This window comes from Spea bombifrons, chromosome 1 (genome assembly GCF_027358695.1).
Source record: "Spea bombifrons isolate aSpeBom1 chromosome 1, aSpeBom1.2.pri, whole genome shotgun sequence".
Classification (NCBI taxonomy): Eukaryota; Metazoa; Chordata; class Amphibia; order Anura; family Pelobatidae; genus Spea; species Spea bombifrons.
In genome coordinates, this window is record NC_071087.1 from 108,411,190 (window position 1) to 108,434,138 (window position 22,949).

Genomic DNA, 22,949 nt, shown 5'->3' on the forward strand with positions numbered 1-22,949 from the left:
AGGTACCTGACAATAAGGCTGTAAAGCTTATTCCCTCATTCAATAAGGTCACAACAATACCACATGTATTATGTTTGCGTTCTGTCTCACCGTTCTCTGGAGGCCTCCTTTATCCATTCCTCCTTTGCAGTCTCGCTGATCGCTATCCTTGATGATTTCACAAAGTTCTTTAGTACGGATTGCTTCTTTCTTTGGATCAGACGCGGTGACATACAGGCCATGATGCAATATGGCACACCTGACACGTTCACTCAATGACAAAGGCACATATATGATGGCACAAAACACATGCATCGATAGTGATAAGAAAGATTAGGATGGGTAAGGTCGGTAGTAGCTTTTGATGTGCCAGTCTCTTCTGTCCCTTTATTGTGCCATGTCTCGTGTTGTTACGTACCCTTCCTCGCACTTTCATGCATTTTCTGTACGGCACAATACCAAGTACCAGATGCCAGCTCTGAGGGGGCCGCGTCTGTGCCAGCTTCTCCGCCAGCATTGTATCTTTGCCAACTCCCGCTATCTGCCTCATTCTGCCCATCTTACTCTGTCTGTGCATATCTCGCTCATGCTGACTTGCTCACCGTCGTGTATCTCTCATCCCCAGTCTCCCTGTCTCTGCCAGGCTCGCTGCCCGGGTACGCGCGCGCAGGGCACACAAACAGATGCAAATACATGAACACGCACACAGATGGTCAGTGCCCACAGCTGCCAGCTCACACCTCAGGGAGCTGGAGCGGTGGGTGTTGGTGGGGGTGAAATATACATGTATGGTTAGATATTGGTGGGAGGGTAGAAGGATATGCTGATTTTTCGATGGCGGATGAATCTGCTACTCTGTGCGCACTCTCCCTCCTCCGTCACTGCGCTGTCTCTCTCTCACACACTGTTGTCTCTTGCAGTCTGTCATCTTGAAGGGGGCAGGTACAGGCTGGCTCTGTGCCACTCACATGAACCCCCCCGCTGCCGACTACTCCCCCCTTCCACAGAAATCCAGACCCCCCCCCATCATCACCACACAGCATTAATTAGCTGGAGAATTCATTATACTCACAAATCCTAATTAACACAAACAGCCTAAGGGGAATTGACAAATCTATGCATGGCGGAAAAAGTGTTAACCATAGCTGTGCAGAATTCTGCCTGTGGAACTTAGGGATGGGTTCCATCTCTATATAACACTCATGATCCCAATTTTGAGTGCCCTAGTACAGGAGGATTGGTTCAATACATTGGAAGATTAGGATAGTAAGAGGCAATGAGGCAGGAGGCAAGGTGAGACAGCCCCACCTACAGGAGTAAAAGAGATATTACTGTACCAGAAATCCAAGGCGAAGAACATGTACACAGCTGCTAATAAACAGGTAAACAGCATGGTTACACATCACCAGAAATGATCTTTTTACAGATGTCGGATAAGAATATTCAGTTTTTACTAACCATTTATATTATGTATCCAGAATACACAAGACACCTTAAAATTGCAAGCAATTAAAGCAAAAATATTTATTAAAAGTTCCTTTGGGCATATATTATAGCAAACACACTGACCCTTTCTTCATCTTCATAAATGAGACACCCACTTTCTCAGCAAATCTCAAATGTATCAAATACTTTGTGTGATGCTTCATCCGTTTGTAATACATCCTAGTAACATGACCCAGTCTGTCCGATACTTTTTACTCCGTTTTGATGGTACACAATGATGGTTAATGATGGTTATGTTGGGCATGTTAGTTCCCCCTGTCTGCACTTACATCCTTTGCATCTCAGTGTCCCATTAAAGCCAACTCTTTCCCATCAGGTCATTGCCATGTCCCTACCGGGAAATTACTAATTTCACAAGTTTCCTGAACGGATTTTCCATTGTGTGAGAAGGAAAAACGAAGACGCATCTTTAGAGGAATCTGGAAAACGTGGGAGAGAATGAAACAAGTAAATCAAAGCTATTCACATTGTGAAGCATTGCACACCCTCCCCCTGCCAATCCATCACCCTCCTACCTTCTGAGGATTGAGGACCCGGATAGATTGTGTCACAGATCCTGTACCAGATGCATCAAGTAAAGTACCACTGGGAGCCTGAAGCTGGAGCTGAATATTCTGCAACATACACAACGCAGAATCACACCGGGACGTCACAGAAAGGCCACAGAGAAGACTCACAGGGCTTCCGGCATACGAAGAGTGTGACAGTTTTTTTTTTTCAAGGATTCTCTTGTCATCTGGCATGGTACTAAAAGACTGGCTTAAAGCATAGGTGGTCACACTATTCAAAAAGGAATCAAAATCTTAGCCAGGTAATTAGAGACCTGTAAGTCTGATACCTGGTGTTACGGAAATTGAATGGAACGCCTTATTTATGAAGCAAGGCTAGAGAAATTGGATTTATTTACGCTATAAAACAGGCATCTTAGAGGGGATATGAAATCACTGTATGATATTAGGCTCCTCTAATGGCATGTTCATTAATAGGACTGTACAAAGAAAGAAAGGTCATTCATTCAGACATGAGGAACACAAATTTAACCTAAATCAGCGAAAAGAATAATAAAGATGCAGAATTCACCACCCACAGGGATGTACTATAAAATACAGTTGTAAGCAAAGAAGAATATAAAGGGATATGACTGGTCATAAGGACATGATTAGTTACAGCTTGTTAATCTATTGAGAAACCAATTGGAAATCAACTGTTGCAAGTTGGCATGGAGGGATGTGCTTCTTTCACCAACCTTGGGCACGGCTGCCTGCAACTGGAAGTCTGTAATGTCTGCAGAAGAGGAATTGGTTGCACAGGAGGTAATAACTAGAAGTGCCGGATTTGAGGGGGGGCGCACAAAAGAAAACTCCACGTTGAGTCCACCATTATTATATACAACCAAAGGAGGCAACGCTGCAAGAAAAGGTATAGATGTAAGTGTATATGATTTCATTTCCTAGCAACATTTGAGCCAAACTATGCTAGTTCTGAGGCTAGAATAGGTTGCACTGAAGAGCTCAGTGACTTGGTAGTGTCATGGGATGCCACAAGTCAGTTTTTAAAATGTCTGCCCTGCTAGATCTGCCACAGTCCACTCTGTGCTATTGTTGTGAAGTGGAAGCGTCTAGGGGTAATAATAACCCAACCACGAAGCAGCAGACCACAAGTGTTAAAGCGTGTAGTGAGTAAAAAAAAAGCCTGTCCTTTGTAGCAATGCACATTACAGAGTCCCAAAATTCCTCTGGAAGCAACATCAGCACAAGCACTGTGTGTCAGGAGCTTCATGAAATGGGATCACATGGCTGAGCAGAACTCCACACATGGTGAAGATCGCTGCATAATGCCAAGCATTGCCTGGAATGACGTAAAGCACACTGCCGCTGGACTCTGGTGGAGCGGAAACGTCTTCTATGGAGTGATGAACCTCACTTCACTAACTGGAAGTCTGATAGATGAATCTCGGTTTGACTGCTGCTATAACGGAATTCATAGTGCCTACTGTAAAGTTTGATGGAGGAAGGATAATGGTCTAGGGCTGTGGGGCCCTTAGTTCCAGTGAAGAGTGATGTTAATGATACAGCATACAAAGACATGCTGTATCATTAATATCATTAACTGTATGCTTCTAACTGCATGTCCCCAATTTGGGGAAGGTCCTTTCCTTGGTTAGGCATGGCAGTGCCCCTGCACACAAAGCAAGTCCAAAAAGACATAGTTTGATGAGCTTGATGTGGAGAACTCAGGCTGCCTGCACAGACCTTAACCCCACTGAACAACTTTGGAAAGCTGATTGCATTCGGGTCAATAATACATTATATGACCAAAGGTATGTGGGCAAGAAGGTCTGGCTCACAATTAGTGTTCCAATTTATCCCAAAGGTGTTCAGTGGGGTTAAAGTCAGGGCTTCTGTTCAGGCCACTCTAGTTCCTCCACATCAAACTCATCAAACCATGTATTTATGGACATTATGCACATTGGCACAGGCATGCTGGAACAGGAAAGAGCTTTCCCCCAAACTGCAGCCACAAAGTTGGAAGCATACAATTGTCTAAAATGCCTTTGTATGCTGTAGCATTAATTATCTTTAACCAGAACTAATGGGTCTAACCCAAACCCACCATGCATTCCAGGAGGTAGCATTCTGGTGGCATCTGCCAAACCCAGATTCATCCATAAGACTTTGAAATAGTGAAGCGTGATTCATCACTCCAGCTGCCACTTGGCATTGCTAATAGTGGTCATCAGCTTGTATGCAGCTGCTCGACCGTGGAAATCCATTTCATGAAGCTCCTGACAACATTGTTGCTTCAGTTTGGAACACAGTAGTGAGTGATGCTACAGAGGACAGACAATTTCTCACTCAGTGACCCCACTCAATGATTGTGCGTGGTCTACGGATTTGTCGCTGAGCAGTTGATACTTCCACTTCACAATAATGATACTTGGACCAGGGTAGATGTTGCAGGGCGAAAATGTTACTAATTTTATTTGTAATTTTATTTTATTTGTGGCAACGGTGACATTCTATGGCAGTGCCACATTTAAAGTCACTAAGCTCTTGAGTATGCCAATTCTACTGTCAATGTTTGTCTATGGAGAAAACATCCCTACGTGCCGGATTTTATACACCTGTTAGCAATGGTTGTGACTGAACCACCTAAACTCAATAATTAGGAAGGTTGTCTACATACTGTCATATAGTGTATCATGTGGCACACATAAGGTTTCTGCAATCTAAGGGGCATTGAGTTTGATATCCAACAGGGTTTACCCTCCACTGATCTGCATGGACAAAAAGCCAGAGAGTAGTATATGAGATAATGTAAGTGCTGTATTTAGGTTTGGCCTTAACCATGTCCTCAGCTGTGTGCATGGTATGTCGAATGTTTTTTTGAGGTCTATGCTATACTCCTGCCACACTGTAGTAAAGAGAGATATGTCCCTTCATTGGCTTCTACCTTTTCCCACTCTCCACACTGCTAGGGATTCATGCACTGTGTTATGATGTCATAACAATACACTTTATGGTACAGAACAGTATAAAAACCTTGTGTTAACAGAAATCATAGTTATAGAAGTAGAACCTTAGGGAAAGAGGTAAGTGGGCTTTCATATCAGCTCAGCCCCTTTAAAATAGAAACACCATTACCCCAGTGCATGGTGTATGAAAGAATGACACTGATAACATGGTAGACCAAATGCTTCTCTCCCACATACCCAAACTGTGTTTCTAGCATTCTACACACATTACCTGGGGCTAGCGTTTCGTCCAAGAGATCCAATAGACTGCCACCATTGGGAACAATTTGGGTAGTCTTTGGGATTGCAGTGGGTATTCGTGTAATCAGATTGTCAGCACTCTCATCCAACAACCCCAAGAGATCTTCAACCTGAAAATGTACATTTACAGAAGTCTGAAGAACATGTTTCTGCAGCTCTAAACCCCTACAAACTGCTGGTTTCTTCTACTACTGATCCAAATCAATTGACTCACTGAGCTTAAGTGTGCGGGACAAGAAAGGGGTGAAACACAATACAAAACAATTATAGGAGGTGACAAGATTTTTACGTTACATCACTTTTGTGGCAAACATATTTGTTTTTGTAAGTAAGTCCACTTACACTAAAGATGGTCCCCCCTAGATATGTTTGCTAAGGGTCCTCAAAAACATAGACCTGCCCAGGACTCCAAAGTCCTTAAAGAAATTTAGATTTACTTGAACTACGTCCTGCTATGCATTTGTGCAGACTGGAAAATGAAAACGATCATCTTGATACTATCTCACCTGGCTCACTGGCGGTACTGATGCAGGAAGGTTTTGGTGTGAGTTCACGGGTGGTGGTCTGCTATCTTCGGGGATGGGATGACTCTCTCCGGATCTCTCTCTCTCTTCAACGGATTTGTCTTCTATTGGCATCTTTTCCAAGATGGCTGATCTGAACATCACAGGAACCATGAAAATAAATAAAGATCATTAGTATATGTAGACTCTGTTGAGGTCTAGGAAAAATATTTTGTAATGGCAATTACTTGTAAAATAGCTTTTGCCATTTAAACCGACAATAAAAATATATATATTGCTTTTAGGTTACATCAAGAAATTGCTCATCATATATTGTATGCCGCCTTCCTAATTCTAACGTTAGTGAACCCAAAATGCAGCTTTTAAATGATCATTTCATTACTGAGGTATAGAGTTAATGAAAAACTATATCACCCATGTGAAAAAGTAATTGCCCCTTCCCAACCCAATAACTGGCTGTGTCACCCAGGATCAAACATTTGCAATAACTGGCAATGAGTCTTTTACGCTGTGAAGTAATTTTGGCCACTCTTTTTGGCATAATTGTTTTAATTCAACCATAGTGGAGGGTTTTCCAGTATGGAAAAACTGCTTTTTTAAGGTCACACTACATAGGACTATGGCGAGACCTCTCCAAAACCTTAATTATGTTTCTTCTAAGTCATTCAGAGGTGAACTAACTTGGGTGCTTCGGATCATTGTCCTGCTGCATAACCATACCTGGGAACTTCTCGGCTCCGGCTACCTGGAGCCTTCCCTTGCGGGACGCGGCCAGAACTGCACACTGACGTTGGTGGGTGGTCCCGCTGATGTCAGCGGTGTTCCCACTGACGTCGGCGGTGTTCCCACTGACGTTGGGGGAGTTCCCGCTGATGGCAGCGGGAAACACCCCCATTTAAAGGAAAAATGGGCGGGGAGCGGAGCGTGTCAAGACCCCGCTCCCGCAACCCGGACAACTGGAGGAGCGGCGCTCACCCTGCAATCTCTGGGTCAAACCCAGAGAGTTCCAGGTATGTGCATAACCCAACTGCGCTTGAGCTCTGGACTGAGGCCATGAACTCATAGCCAGACATTCAAGCCAGGTGAGGTTGGATAACTTTGTTCCTTCTATACATAAAATCATCATTTAAAAATCATAATTTACCCGGGTTATCTTTGTTTAATATTAAAACTGGTTTGATGATCTGAAATGTTTAAGTGTGAGAAATATGCAACGATAGAAAACGTCGGGGGGGGGCAAATAGTTTTTCACAGAGCTCTGTACTTCTACTCATTAGCTGGAATGGCCTTTCTTGGTGTTTCTGTAAAGTTACATTATTTTCACATGCAGTATATGTTTAAGCCACAAGAAAAAAAAATATCTTCGTATAATTTACTTATACCAATAATACCCAACATTAACCCTAACGTTGACTGGCAGATGAATTCACATTGGTGACGCTACTTAGTAACTATCCTGTTTAATTGTGTGGCGTTTCATTTTGTTCCCCGGGGTATCTGAAGACCACCTGGGTTGCTCACAGCCCCATCCTCTCTAGACACCACAAAGGATAATTAGCCTGGACGGAGGATGTTCTGTGCGGGGATGGATCGGTGCAGTGAAGCACACTGCAGTGGCAGTAATTAGTGGTCTAGGACGGTCTGTCCAACCAAAACCCCGTGGGCTGTATGGAAGAACGAGAATTTATTTTGGCCATTTATGCTGTTTCAGTGGTTTCAGCCTTCTGGCCTAGATATTAAAATGATAAAACTAATTTCTTAATTTAAACTGGAAGGCATTAATATTACAACACCAATCGCTGCATAGCTTTGGTGGTCCTGCAGATGACTTTCAGGGACCTTGCATGAGATAAGGGAGCATCGCCTTAATACATTTCCCCTGTTAAAGGTTACCTTGCTCTCCCTCATGATACTGCATAGGTTAACAAGGGAGGTCATTAGCCCACTGGGTTGCTCCGATATAAAGATTTGAAGGCAACATCTGAAACTTTTTGGTGTGCTTTACACTTTGCAATTATTTACCAGGAGAATATTTGTCTTTTTGGAATTAAAATGATCGATAACATGGTGAACATTGCTACGATATGGCTTTTTCAGTAGCACGAAGCTCATACCTCATGTGGTCGTATTTCTTGAATAGGGCATTGTATTCCACCGCTCTCTGCTGTAACTCCGTGTCATGACAGCTTCCGTATATAGACACCACGCGGCGTATGCGGCTGGGAGAAAACACAGGGCGCTCATACATGTTTTCATACATACACATTTACTAACACGGGAAACGGGGTCGGATAACTGGAAGAGATTTAGCCCACTGGACGCCACACGTATCAACAATATATTCCTAGAAGATCCTCGCTACAGGGTTAAAAACATGTATTGGCAAAAAGAAAGAATAGAATAGTTTCACATTCTATAAAGTGTGCGCATTCAAATCTGTGATAATCAGCAAATAAACCCTACACAAAAGTCTGCTGATCCTACAGGGAAAACAAATAATGTGATCCATCTGGTTCGCGTTTCTAAGTGCTGTAATACCACAACCCTCACTCGGCCCTTGGCCTTATGTTAGGTTCAGGGACAAGAGCACTATGCATAAACCATGCATGCTTACAGTGCCTCGTTATAATAAACTACTTTCATTAATTCTATTAATTGATTCTTTCATTAACCCCTTCATGTATTTGAGTGTTTCTGTAATTTCCCCTCTTGCTTGTCTTCTCACCGAACTATACAAGAGAAGCACAATATAATGAGCATTAAGGAGAATAGTTAGCCCTCTATATGCTATAAGGTTTCACATACAATCCTCTAGATTGTAAGCTTGCGAGCAGGGCTCTCTCCACCTAATGTATCAGTTTGTCTTAGTCTGTCAATTCTTGTCTTGTCATACCCCTTGAATTTATGTATTGTATTAAGCGCTGCGTAAATTGTTGGCGCTATATAAATAAAGGATAATAATAAAAATAATAATACCAGCATTCTTTACAGTTTTCATCCGGTTTACCCAGAGTCCTTGTACAGGGGATCTAGAGTATCACAGAGCCTCACCTGTACCATAAGTATAAAGGGCACTGCTATTGGAAGACTATAGTGTTGGCACTATATGCTAAAATAAACCTTGTAAATAAAACCTTGCCGTTTCAAATAGATAAGGCAAGCTAAAACATACACTCCAGATGTATACTTGCCACTTACTCCACACAGTGCTTGAAGCGGGTGCTCAGTTTCATTATAGCAGTCAGTGTGTACGCTCGTGTGCTGGCCATGGAGATATGGGACTGCAGTATCCCCTCTAGGACATCCAGAACCTCATCCTCGGTTACCTGAGGACATCGACATCTCTTTGACACCGTCATCTATATAACAGCGCTGAGTTCTGTGCTATTCGCACAGCACGTTACCATCTGTATACAAATATATGGTGTGTTTCATGGCTTGAAAGAACTTCTTACCTGTACAGGCTCATCATCCTCACAGGACCCAAGCACCAGTAGATCCCCATATTCCCCTATACACCAGGAGGCCACTTGAACCAATGGCTGCTGCAGAGTAAAAATTAAGACAGACTCAGACTGCTGACACCAGTTGTGACCATGACACAATGGGTTAATGTACCTGTCACTCACATCATCTGCAACCTCCATCATTCTGCAAGTCCTCTTGCTAATTCTTGATCTCCCTTCGCTCTCCTTGCTTCCCTGTATTTTCTGTACTCACTCGCACTCAGCATCCATTCCTCTCTATCACTCCCCCACATTACCCCCACTCCTCTTCCCTCCGTCTATCACTGTCATTCAGGCTTTTGTCTGCCGCTCTCCCTGTGAATCTCACCTGTCCAATATCTTCTCTCACTGCTTTGAAAAGCCTTTGTACGATGTACGCGTGCAGCTCGCTGGCACCTCTGATCAGCTGAATAAGGTGTGAGACAGCATCATCACGAACACTCTCTCCAGCCTGACACAGGAGATACAGAGAGAGACACAATCACCCTTTAAATCACATTTAATACAATCGCTTTCAAATCTTGCGTTGGAAAAAAAATCCTTCATTTTTTGGGATTCTGGAAGCATAGCTGCATTTTCTACACGTCCAAAAAAGTATCATCTGTTTTGGGTCGGGATGACACCTGCATGCTGAGAACATTACAGAATAGAGAACCGCATTCACTGTAAAAGCAATTTAGGTTTTCCCAGCTAAATTGGACTCCATTTGGTTTTTTAGGAAGGATTTGGACATTTAATAGAAGCAGGAATGTGCCTGATCCAGCAGAGCAGGAGGAACAGCGTATTTATATGTATCCATAACTTTAAAAAGTAATCCAACTGATGCTGAAGGATACATTTTGCTTAAAAGATTAAAAGGGTATGCCATTTTATAGTTTACTGGATCTCTGAGATATAAAACATATAAAGATTATTACAAAGGATATTGCACATGGAAAACCGACCAAACAGTTGCATATTATTATTATTATTATTTTATGCAAGGTGGTCCTTTTCACCGCATGTGGCTCCAGCAGGGTATTCCTTCCTTGGAGTGATAACCACAGAATTGTTATACAGACAGCAGCCACTGGGTGCCACTGCCTATCACGCAGCATGGCCAGTACTCACGGTGATTAGAGTTTCCATTATGGTGTCTATGTGCCAGCGCTTGGAAGGGGAGAACCTGAGAACGAGAAAGACCTTGTGTTACAGTCACAGTTTGGGGGTGTGCAGTTCCCTTCTTCTTGTGTTGTATATCCCTATATGTGTAATTTGATTGATGCCCCATATATGCGAAGGGCACTGTACTCTTACTGTGGGAAAAAACATTATGGGAACCGGGTCTTCAACATGACCCGATAGATAAAAAAGTACTATATAGCCAATGCTTTTATTAGGATACACGCGGTACTTTTACATTACTTTATCATGCATCTACTGCTCTTTCCCTTGATCCTTGTAGACTTGGTGCTCTGTTGTGATCATAATGCACACGAGGCACATAACATGCTCCACCTTGGCAGAAGTGTGCATTGTTTATTATTTGCCAGCATTGATGCACATACATTTTTCCTGTTAACTGGATTCTGCCCTTCCGCTTCTCCAGTGAGCTAAAATAATTACCGTATTTGCTCGATTATAAGACAAGGTTTTTTTCAGAGCAAATGCTCTGAAAAATACCCCTCGTCTTGTAATCGGGGTCGTCTTCTAATCAGACCTCAAATGAGGTCTGACTATTAGACTAAGATCCAGATCCCCCGCATCGCTGCAGGGGACCTGGATCCTCCTGTGCGGTAACCTCAGCTGCTGCCGGCGTCTATCACCGAGTGCCGGCGGAAGTGCCGGCAGCAGCCGAGGTTGCATACGCACGTACCTTCCTGCTCCTGGGATAGCCTGCCCACTGCGGGGAAGCAGAGCCGGTTGGGGAGATTGCTGCAGGACCGGGACCCGGCGGCACTGTGCCGTCCCAAAGCAGATCCGGTAGACCTCTTTTTCTGGAGGAGGCGGGGCCTAGCGGGGTCACACAGCGTCATGCTGAAATCCCGTGGGAGCTGCAGCAAGCGCCTGCTGAGTGAAGTGCCTGAGTGGGTATATTAGTGGGTATATTAGTATCTGGGTAGGTAGGTAAGTGTCTCGGTGGGTAGGTAAGTGTCAGGGTGGGTAGGTAAGTGTCTGGGTGGGAAGTGTCTCAGTGGGTAGGTAAGTGTCTGGGTGGGTATATTAGTGTCTGGGTATGTAAGTGTCCCCCTATATGCCACTCTGTCCCATGATATGCCTTTTTACCCCCTATATGCCATAATGGCATATAGGGGGTTAAAAGGCATAACATGGGGCAGAGTGGCATATAGGAGGGTATAAGGCATGCCTGGGGGCAGATGTGCATAACTGGAGGGCAGGTTGGTAAATAAAAGGAAATTAAAAAAATCCGAATATTAATTTAGGAAAAAAAGAAAAAGTCTGATTATAAGACGACTCTATAGGAAAAAAGTTTTACTAGTAAAAATTAATTCATGTCTATTTTTTTTTGTTTTTAATTTCCTTTTATTTACCAACCTGCCCTCCAGTTATGCACATCTGCCCCCAGGCATGCCTTATACCCTCCTATATGCCACTCTGCCCCATGTTATGCCTTTTAACCCCCTATATGCCATTATGGCATATAGGGGGTAAAAAGGCATATCATGGGACAGAGTGGCATATAGGAGGGTATAAGGCATGCCTGGGGGCAGATGTGCATAACTGGAGGGCAGGTTGGTAAATAAAAGGAAATTAAAAACAAAAAAAAATAGACATGAATTAATTTTTACTAGTAAAACTTTTTTCCTATAGGGTCGTCTTATAATCAGACTTTTTCTTTTTTTCCTAAATTAATATTCGGATTTTGGGGGGTCGTCTTATAATCAGGGTCGTCTTATAATCGAGCAAATACGGTATTTCCTATCCTACTTCCCAAGTGCCCCTCTACAGTTCCTCTTGGGGCTCCAAAAACATCTTTCGTCATTCCATGCCTTATTTCCAAGAGCTCAGAATGTTTGCTGGGTGTGAATGTATAACGTTTTTCCTCAGCCATTATTATTCTAACTTTATACACCTAATAACCTGTTATATACATGTTATGAATAGGTCGTAAAGTGAGGATAACAGGTCTTGGTGAAGTTCTACCTTAGACGCACCCCTTGAAGTCAAACTGTTCAGCCATTTGAAACATTAGGAAGTATATTAACCTGTATCGTTGTGCACTTGGCTCTTACTTTGATCCTCAGGTCAGTTTGTGAAGACACATTAAAACCTAAGTTAACCACTACTAATAAACTTTCTTACTTCTCGGCGCAGAGGAATATTCCAGACGTACAATGCTCTCTTAGCTCTGGTGAGCAGGTCTGGAGAAACCTCTGAAACTCCTTCATCATAACACGGATGTTGTTCTCATTTACTAGGGCAAAGCATAATTCCAGGGCCTTCCTAGGAGAAGAAAAAGATACATTTTTGGGTAGCATCTTTCCTTGACCTTGGCTAACAAATATGGTGCCATATCGCACCCATACACTAATGGACCAGATGTGCCAAACGGTTGACATCTGCTGTCACATTCTAGGTTTTTATGTAGACATACAAGTTGCCTAGCAAAGATGTGGAATCACCTGTTGACAGACGTGTCTGACTGTTTGAGAAATTCCACAATGGTTAATCGATGTCTCTGTACCGCGGCGTTATCTGACTGCACTAACCGTTGGAGAGACGTCAGAGCAATGTATCTGAGAGAGAGAATATGTCATATGAACAAAGCAGGTAGGGAACATGCTACTGCATGTGATATACTCATAGGGTAATAAACAATACGTAGAAAATACAATTTTGCTTAATTTATTCGTGGAATGACAATGAAACATATCACGTCTTACCTGATGTTTTTATCATTACTTAGCAGAAAGCGTCCAAGGATGTTAACAGCAAGAACCTGGGGAATTAATCAAAGATGCTTGGTTTGTGGATATTACATTACAGAACATTCTGTTCATGGAGCGCCAGCAGATTCTGTAGCTATTTCAATAGAGGAGAGTGAAAATGAAAAATATCACTCAAACTAACAGGGACATTAACACATGTTAAGACATCTTGATACAGAAGCGGACTTACACCCTAGTGTGTGTACAGGGAAATGTACTGGGTATTGTGAAATTGCTGGGTGCATGTTTCCCTAAGAACAACTGCTTTGGACAATACAGCAAAATGGGAAGGGTGGGGGTAACTGTGGTCCGTGGTCCTTCTGTTGACACAGATCCTTCAAGATTGTAAGCTTGTAAACCCTCTCCACCGAATGTATCGGTTTGTCTTAGTCTGTCAATTCTCATCTTGTCATACCCCTTCAATATATGTATTGTATTAAGCGCTGTGTAGATTGTTGGTGCTATAACAATAAAAGATAATAATAACATAGCTACATGCACTCTAACAACCTTTAGACCATAAGCAAGACCCTCATTGAAGTTTATAGTATGTAATGTTTGCTCACAGTATGTAGTAAAAAGGCCACTTGTAAAGATCTCGATCCGTGTGCCCTTCTGAGAAGGATTAACCTATATTAGGTCACATATCAGTGTGACAAGCCTCCTTTTGCTTAGTGTGTACTCACCCGCAGGCCGCTTGCAGATTTAGTTTCCACAATAGTTAGAACTGTCTCATATAAGACAGCGTTTCCGGCATTAGACTGCGTTTCAGTGCAAGTGGAGACCTAGGAGAGATTCTACTTTAAAATGGATATTACGTCATTGCGACATTATGTTTTCCAGTACAGTTTATTACTAAACCAACATTTACTCGTAGCATTCCTTACTTGGGCTAGCAAGTCACCCATGGCATCACAGACACTCTCATCATTTTGTCCTAGAACTCTCATTAGCCGCAAGAGGCGCACCTTAAATGAACAAGAAGATAAAAAAGGAAATGGTCATAAATGGTCATATGACACAGGTACCGCAGTGCATTGAGAACAGTCAGTGGGGTTATTAACTCGAAGAGCTTTTGGTGACATAAGCAGAGGGGAGAAGAACAAGACATACATTGATCAATGAGATGACGCAGTGTAGGAAACAGGATTCTAGACTGTAAAAGCTCAGCAAATGTCACTTCTTCTCAGACTGTGTTCCATCACATACCTATTCATTGATTTGTTGATCTGAACAGAAATGTTGCGTCTCTTAAAATACTTTTTATTATTTAAATATTTTTTTGGGGCAAATGATACCTCTCCGGTTGTTACAAGAGCCATTTACCTAAGCCTAATGTTTGGGGCTGGAGGGGTTGCTGCTGGACAGTGTAGGATTTTGTTACGCCACGGTATTGTAAATGATGAAAAGGGCTGTCTTGTGTCCAACTAAGTCCTACCTAGTCTGCTTGTCTCTTTAGCAGTGAAGGGATTACATTTCAAAAGTCTATTACATCACCTTATCTCCTCTTGTCTAAGCAAATGTATATTTATTTTGATGCCATTTTTTTCCTGCTAGACAGAGAAGTGGGACAGATGAAGAAAAGGAAGAAAAAGAAGAAGAAGAAGAAGGAGGAGAAGGAGAAGAAGGAGAAGAATGAGGAGAAGGAGTAGAAGGAGTAGAAGGAGTAGAAGAAGAAGAAGAAGAAGAAGAAGAAGAAGAAGAGGATCAACTAGACTGGGCACAAGTGTTAAGTTGTATAAGGTAGCAGCGGCAAGTAGTTTGGTACTTGTGTTACCTGCAGGAAAGGGTCAGTGACACCTGACACGGCATGCTCCGGAGAATATTCAGACATGATCTGTCTAAGCTTTTGTAGAAGTAATGGGAATAGCTGAGGGGACAAGGACAAATGGGTGTAACGATACTGCATGCTACAAACACCATGGATAAAACCAAGAAGTTTATTACAATAAAAGCATGCAACTGTGTTTTCAGTATAGACATACCTTGCGGAAACGTTTGCACGCCCCAGGGTGTCTCAGACAGATTTCGGTGACCAAAAGGACAGCTCCATACAGCACACCTGAAATGAGCCCCCCACACACCTCCAGGGTAAGTAAACCATGTAATTTATCATCACTTGCTCAACTGAGCCTGACGCTAACCTCCTTTCTACCAGCGTTCGGCTTTCTTTGCCTATTTTCTCGCAATTCAGTGGGGGTGATTTAAATAAGTTTCGTTGAGTTGGTTTGGCTTTTGGCTCAAAAACTTGACAAATCTCTCCATGTGAGTTGTGACAAATTTGAAGACACGGTGCCTTTTTTCTTGCAATCTACTTTTTGATGGGACCTACATTTCAGCAAATGTTCTCACAAAAAAAAACCTATTCTATACGATCAGCCTCACCATGCCTCTTCTCCCCAAGCAGCTCCTCACTCACAGGAATGAACATCTCCACCAACTCTGGAACCTTCCGTATTATGTGGACTGCACATAGAACAGCCTGTAGGAAGGTGTTACGTAAGTAATTGTTTGGGAAGGTAAGGTACAAGAAAAGCAGAATGTGAATAAAAAATTACAGGATTGGTAATGAACAAAAGATACACGAGTGCTGTCAAAAAGCGAAGAAGAATGGTCATTCTTGTCCAATTGTGTCCTTTTGTGTCCTCCTGCCTCGCCTTACCTTCTTCTTGATGTGGCTATTTGATGTGCGCAGGAGACGCTCCACTTCCCCAGCCAGGTCACGGCACATTTCAGTGGACCCTAGGCAGGCCAGAGTGCAGAGAGACAACCCTTGGACGATGGGAGAGCTGTGCTCTAGATCCCTAATCAAGCAGAAAGAGTGTTGAGAATGGAGAGAATATTTGAATGTAATGCCTAGTTGTGACAGAAAGGCAACTAAATACTTCTGCCGCGTCTTACCTCTTCATGCTGTTGGTTATCAAAAGGTGGGCATCCTGTCTCTCATCCAATAGCATCATGGCGCCAAGGTATCCAATCCGCTTGTCATTAAACTTGGGTGAAGCAATTAGCTTCAAACACTCCATCTAGAATGGAAAGATTGTTAAATGTAAATAGTCAGCTTTGTCACGCATTGCCTTGGAATTCTGAAATTGAACGCATGTTATGGCTGGCCTCAGAGGCGAGTATTACAGTGCTAGTACAATACAGGCTTGTGCCCAGAACAAGGGGAGGAAAGAAAGAAGGCAGATAGTAATACTCGCCTCTGAGGAAAACTAGTGAGGTGAAACCGCGTTAGGTGTATTTTATTGTGCTTATCGTAAAAAATGTTTGTCTATTGAACTTTTTATGCTAAAATATTTTAAGATTACATTGTCGTTGAATAAATAGTATACCTGTGATTATTTACCCTACTATTATTTTCTTCTTAAGTTCCAATTATCCGTTGCTTTTCAATTTTCTTCCAGTATATGGCAACACATTCTCTGGTGTTTGCTTAGTCGCTCCTATTTCGTAATTTCTACCTTCGTTCCCTTATTCTGGGAGAAAGCCTATATTGTAACTCACCTGTCCCTCCTAGCACAGACCAGTTCACCTTTCGCTGCTGTGTACAGAGCAGCTCAACACAAAGCAGTTTAACGGTGGCTCATTTACATACAGAAGCTCCCCTGTCCCCCTCGGACACACAGCAGCTCACCTGTCCCTCTCGTACACACAGCAGCTCACCTATCCCCCACATACACACCATAGCTCACCTGTCCCTCTCGGACACACAGCAGCTCACCTGCCCCTCTCGTACACACAGCAGCTCACCTGTCCCTCTCGTACACACAGCATCTCACCTGTCCCTCTCGTACACATAGCAGCTCACCTATCCCCCACATACACACCATAGCTCACCTGCCCCTCTCATACACACAGCAGCTCACCTATCCCCCACATACACACCATAGCTCACCTGCCCCTCTCGTACACACAGCAGCTCACCTGTCCCTCTCGTACACACCATAGCTCACCTTTCCCTCTTGTACACACAGTAGCTCACCTATCCCTCTCATACACACAACAGCTCATCTGTCCTTCTCGTACACACAGCAGCTCACGTGTCCCTCTCGTACACACAACAGCTCACCTGTCCCTCTCGTACACACAGCAGCTCACCTGTCCCTCTCGTACACACAGCAGCTCACCTGTCCCTCTCGTACACACAGCAGCTCAGCTGTCCCTCTTGTACACACAGCAACTCACCTGTCCCTCTCGTACACACAGCAGCTCACCTGTCCCTCTCGTACACACAGCAGCTCACCTGTCCCTCTCGTACACACAGCAGCTCACCTGTCCCTCTCTTACACACAGCAGCTCACCTGTCCCTCTCTTACACAGCAGCCCACCTGTCCCTCTCTTACACAGCAGCCGACCTGTCCCTCTCTTCCACAGCAGCCCACCTGTTCTTCTCCAACATGAACCGTCTAACGCTAAGAACCATCATTCACCTACCTGTCCGAAGTGTGCAGGGTAGCCCAGCATATGCATGTAGAGGAGTTTGGCCACACTGCGGCCACGGTATAGCGAGTCCTCATCCCTGAAGGAGGAGCGGATGTCAGCACACTCTCTCTGGATCACCTCTCGCTCTTCGTTCTGTGTCTTAACGCTGCGGATTACTCTGATCAGCTCATGCACCTTTAGGGGAGGGCCCATTCTGCTGGCCGGTACACACAATGAACTCTAAGGCTAACTCACAAAAAGTACAATAAAGAAAACACTAATATTGTGCAGAATGAGACGCTAAGATACGGGGAAAAAACAATTCCCTCTGTTTGTGTTGTACACCTGATCTATCGCCCTTCAGGTATCTGCCTCTACTAGCTTCTCTCTCTCTGCCTGTCGAGCTTCACTTCCCTTCCTGTTTCTCACCTGGATCCCTTTCTTTCAGTGTCTTACTTCCTGAAAAATAGTGATCCACCTGCACCTACAGCAGATGTTTACCAATCCATTCTAAAGCAAGGTATATGAACACATGTTTACGTTCTCACCCTAAATAAAACGCGTTGGTTTGTTATCCAGGTTTCGTATTAAGGAGCAGTAATAATAGATCATTTTTAAGGACAGTGACCTGCAAATGATCCAGACTTTAGCCACTTAATAAATTATGTATTGCTATCTCTTTAAACTGGCTGAATTTATGACCCCCCCCTACAAAGCATTAACCCTTTACGTGGCACATGTTATGCTAAGTATTGCAGATTATAATAATGATTCATTATTTATTTCTAATAAGTATTATTGTTTATTATTTTAGTGTCAGTTTTGCATTATTTTGTATACCATTTTCCCCGAACTAAGAGTATAAAGATGTGATAAAACCAGACTGGGGAATACTGTAGAGTTACAGTATATACATATTAACCCCTTACAGACCAAGTTGTTTTTACGATGTTTGCACTACAGGACCAGAGCAGTATATATATATATATATATGTATAGATATTTTATACTGTATATATATATATATATATAAAACATCGTTTACTATGAAAATAAATGGAAACATTTAGAAAAAAAAGCTGCTTTTTCAACAGTTTCAGCTATATAAACTACACATAGTCAATGGAACTAAAAACAAACAAAATGTATTCAGGTGTTTGCCAGGTATAATATTATTCAGGTATAATATGCCTGAAAAAGACACCTTGATAGTCTTGAAAGCTTGCAATTCATTATGCATCAGTTAGTCAATAAAGGTATCATCTTTACAAAATTTGCTTTCTGCTTTCCAACATGCCAGGGACACTTTGGGATGGATGCTGCAAGCTGGGCTACCTGGCACAATAAAGAAAACCCCAAAAATGCTTTTCTCCTGAGCATGTAGACCACATACAGTATGTGTGATATGTCAGCGTTACACAGTCGCAAGAGACCCCCAAATCATGAGGTTTCAATTTTTTTAAAGTTCAACCAGGAAAGCACACATCATGCTTTTGGGGCTAAAACTGCCCTCAAACATCAAAATAACCCCATCAACTATATATTCCCACTTACCTCTCTGGACCACAACCACAAATCTAACACCTGAGTTATTTTCACATTTCTTGCACATATCACATGGCATAGGTATTTGCTGAGGTTCCTTCCGTGGGTTTGGGGGTATTTTTTTTAAATGTTTTTTTTTTTTTTTTTGGTGTCTCAGAACCAATTCGTGTGCAAATAACTAACCAGGGGTAGCTGTCGGTTCCTGTTAGTGAATCATTATAGTGTTAGGTATCAGATCACTTGTAAGTGACAAGTTTAGGCCACTGACATTGATCGGTGAGCTCAATCAATAATCACTTATAAGAATACCCGGAAACTCTCCGGGTTTGACCTGGAGATCTCCGCTTCTCTGGGTCAACACCCGAATCCTCCGGGTTGCGGGAAGGGGTCTTGACACACCCCGCTTCCCGCCCATTTCTCCTTTAAATTAGGGTGTTTCCAATGATGTCACGGGTAACAGCCACTGGCGTCAGTTATTAAGTTATTAGGTTGTAATAATTATGGATTCAAAATAAAATGTGTTTTTTTTATTCAGAGTTTGTGAGTGTGTGTTTTGTTTGCGTCACATACGTAAAAAAAACTTATTTTTATATAGCGGGCAGAGGAAGGAAATATCTTTAATTCTGGCTTTGTGTATCTTCCCTAGCCAAAGCCCCTGCAATGTATTTCCATGGATGTCCTTTGTCTTATATTTTAGGTTTAGACTGTGCCAGAGGTGTGTTCAATTTATCCAAATATAACACATTATTTATGCATCCAACATTAAAATGATTCATATTATTTCTGTGAATGGAATTATTTATCTTTTTAAATATAAATATTATATAAATAAACGTTGCGTAAAAGGATGTGCCTTTATAGGTACAGGAATACAACTTCTTATCTTCTATGATATATTTTTTTGTGAAAAGGGCTCTGTAACCTAGGTTACTTTTTTATTTTTCCCTTGGAACACTTAATTGTGGCATGAAACAGATGCTGATAGGTCGTTTCCATAGAAACTGAAAAAAGCTTCCTAAAAGTTTCTGTGTTTTGAATAAATGAATAAAATCACAGATCTTTTCGGGTTTGGACTGGGCATTGGACAAAACAGGCAAATGCCCGATAGGCCTGTGCCTGACTTTGCCTCTCACTCAGGTCCAGACTGGCCATCTGGCATGTTGGGCAAATGCCCGGTGGGCCGCTGCACATCAGTGCCACACACTAACCTGATTTGCTTCTTCAGCGAGAGATCGGGTTCCGTAACCTACGGCCGAATGCTGGCCTTCAAGTGCCACCTCGCCATCCCCAGTCCAGCCCTGCTCCTTGTTACTTTTAGCATGTGGCAACACACATGGAAAGCAGGCTTTAAAGCATCAGGACCGATTTTACTTCTCCAGTCCGGTACTGGACCTGTTAAGGTTATTTTTTAAAGCATACTAGAGACTGCAGTTAACATTTTGTCTTAACAGCATCTATTAATATTGTGGGTTTTAATGCATTTTTAAAGCTTAAGCAAAGAGCTGCTAACCCTATGGTGCTTGCGCCTTATTTTGTTTCAAATAACGAATTGCCCATTCCATGGTTTTTCGGGAAAAGCACATATTTGCTGCCACTATGCAAGTAATCATTTCAGGGCCATCACACTGCATCACTGCATCACTGCATAATTTAGGAGTCCAGGCTGTGTCCCTGCCGCTGCAAGAAAGACAGGATGTACCTGTACGTCCTAAAGGGGTTTGCTAAATGCATTTTTAGGACATACAGGTAGGTCTATAGGGGATTGAAGTGGTTAATCATCAATTATAGTCATACTTGGGAACTTGTGGGCTCCGGCTACCCAGAGCCTACCCTTGAAGGATGCGGCCATCACTTCCCACTGATGTCAGTGGACAGTCTCGCTGACATTGGTGAGCGTTCCTTCTGATGTCGCCGGGAAACGCCCCCATTTAAAGGGGAAATGGGAGAGGGGTGGGGCATGTCAGGACCCCACAACCTGGAGGACTCAGGTGTTGACTCGGAGAACCTAAGAATCTACGCTTCTGCCAGAGTTCTCCGGGCCAAACCCGAAGAGTTCCCAGGTATGTTTATAGTTTCATACTGTTTTTTTTTAAGGTCAGTGTCAGTTGCATTTTAATAATTTGTCAGTTTTCAGACACAGGCTGTGATGCTGTTGCAGTGTTCTGTGCTCAGTCTTTATGACATCATGTGTAGCACAAGTTTAGTGAGTGCAGGGCACTGAGCATTTGTTCCTCTGCCAGTTAGTTGAGAGGAGCTGCCACTGTCTTGGATAACTTTATATTCCATTTTGTGAATTTTGTTGATATATTCTTCGGAAATATGTCTTACTGGACACTAATTGATTTTACCGGTCCTGTACCATATAGCGCTTTGGGTTTCGTTGACAGAATTGATGATGGATTTTGCTGCTATGAATGGCAGTCTGTAATAGTGAGTTGCTTTATTGGAGATAATGTGATAAACTTTACAATTAATGATGTGAGAAACATCGAGAGAGATCACAGACAATCTTCAATTCAAGAGTTGGAGGAGAATATAGAAGAATTTGTCCCTGGTCGTGTTTACTCTGATGCTGTTCCTCCACCAGAGGAAAGTGAAGAGGACACAGGAGATGCCGTCTCTAATATAATCATTCCAGAGTACGTTGCTGAAGCTAACGTACAAACTAGATCTGATGACACCATTTACACCAATGCTGTTCCTCCACCAGAGGAAAGTGAAGAGGACACAGGAGAAGCCGTCTCTAACATGATCATTCCAGAGAACGTTGTTGAAGCTTATGAGGAAACACCATCTGATAACACCATTCACACCAATGCTGTTCCTCCACCAGAGGAAAGTGAAGAGGAAACAGGAGAAGCTGTCTCTAACATGATCATTCCAGAGAACGTTGCTGAAGCTAACGAGGAACCTAGATCTGATAACACCATTTACACCAATGCTGTTCCTCCACCAGAGGAAAGTGAAGAGGACACAGGAGAAGCCGTCTCTAACAAGATTCCAGAGTATGTTGCTGAAGCTAACGTACAAACTAGATTTGATGACACCATTTACACCAATGCTGTTCCTCCACCAGAGGAAAGTGAAGAGGACACAGGAGAAGCCGTCTCTAACATGACCATTCCAGAGAACGTTGCTGAAGCTAACGAGGAAACACCATCTGATAACACCATTCACACCAATGCTGTTCCTCCACCAGAGGAAAGCGAAGAGAACACAGGAGAAGTCGTCTCTAACACAATCATTCCAGAGTACGTTGCTGAAGCTAACAAACAAACTAGATCTGATAACACCATTTACACCAATGCTGTTCCTCCACCAGAGGAAAGTGAAGAGGACACAGGAGAAGCCATCTCTAACACAATCATTCCAGAGAACGTTGCTGAAGCTAACGAACAAACTAGATCTGATAACACCATCTCCTCCTCTGAAGCAGATCATAACAGCTCACCTACTCCAACCCCAAAGGTGAGCAGACGACAGAATGTGTTGGAGAGGCTGGCAAATTTTTTCTTAAAGAAGACCACAAATGGAAGACAGCCAGCCACAGAAAAACCTAAAGAAAATTCCCACAAATACTCTTGGTTTGGAGGAATGTTTGGAAAGTGAAAGGTCTGGCCAAATTCGATTAGAGAAGGAAGAAAACAACAGAAGAAGAAAACACTCAGATACTTTACTTGGACCAGAGAGCGATTTAATGTATACTGTTCATTTGTATGTAATAAATTCATAATCCTGAGAAAAAAACAGCATACGTGTG

The 22,949-nt window shown here is 42.8% G+C and overlaps 1 protein-coding gene across 2 annotated transcripts; it reads right to left on the reverse strand.

The window, feature by feature from the left end:
• Positions 1–1,408: 1,408 nt before the first annotated feature.
• Positions 1,409–18,048, reverse strand: AP1G2 (adaptor related protein complex 1 subunit gamma 2). Of its 2 annotated transcripts, none has more exons than XM_053456825.1 (21): positions 17,657–18,048; positions 16,121–16,245; positions 15,882–16,023; positions 15,605–15,701; positions 15,205–15,281; positions 14,997–15,089; positions 14,107–14,187; positions 13,906–14,004; positions 13,175–13,230; positions 12,914–13,027; positions 12,594–12,734; positions 10,401–10,455; positions 9,619–9,741; positions 9,240–9,329; positions 8,983–9,110; positions 7,899–8,003; positions 5,767–5,917; positions 5,232–5,370; positions 2,732–2,892; positions 2,001–2,099; positions 1,409–1,904 (listed from the first exon to the last, which is right to left on the reverse strand). In XM_053456825.1, the coding sequence occupies exons 1-21, from the start codon at positions 17,855–17,857 to the stop codon at positions 1,803–1,805; spliced, it is 2,379 nt and encodes a 792-aa protein (XP_053312800.1). In that variant the 5' UTR covers positions 17,858–18,048; the 3' UTR covers positions 1,409–1,802. The 2 variants fall into 2 exon arrangements, with proteins under 2 accessions (XP_053312800.1, XP_053312807.1); XM_053456832.1 differs by having other exon boundaries at positions 9,240–9,326; positions 17,657–18,042.
• Positions 18,049–22,949: the final 4,901 nt, after the last annotated feature.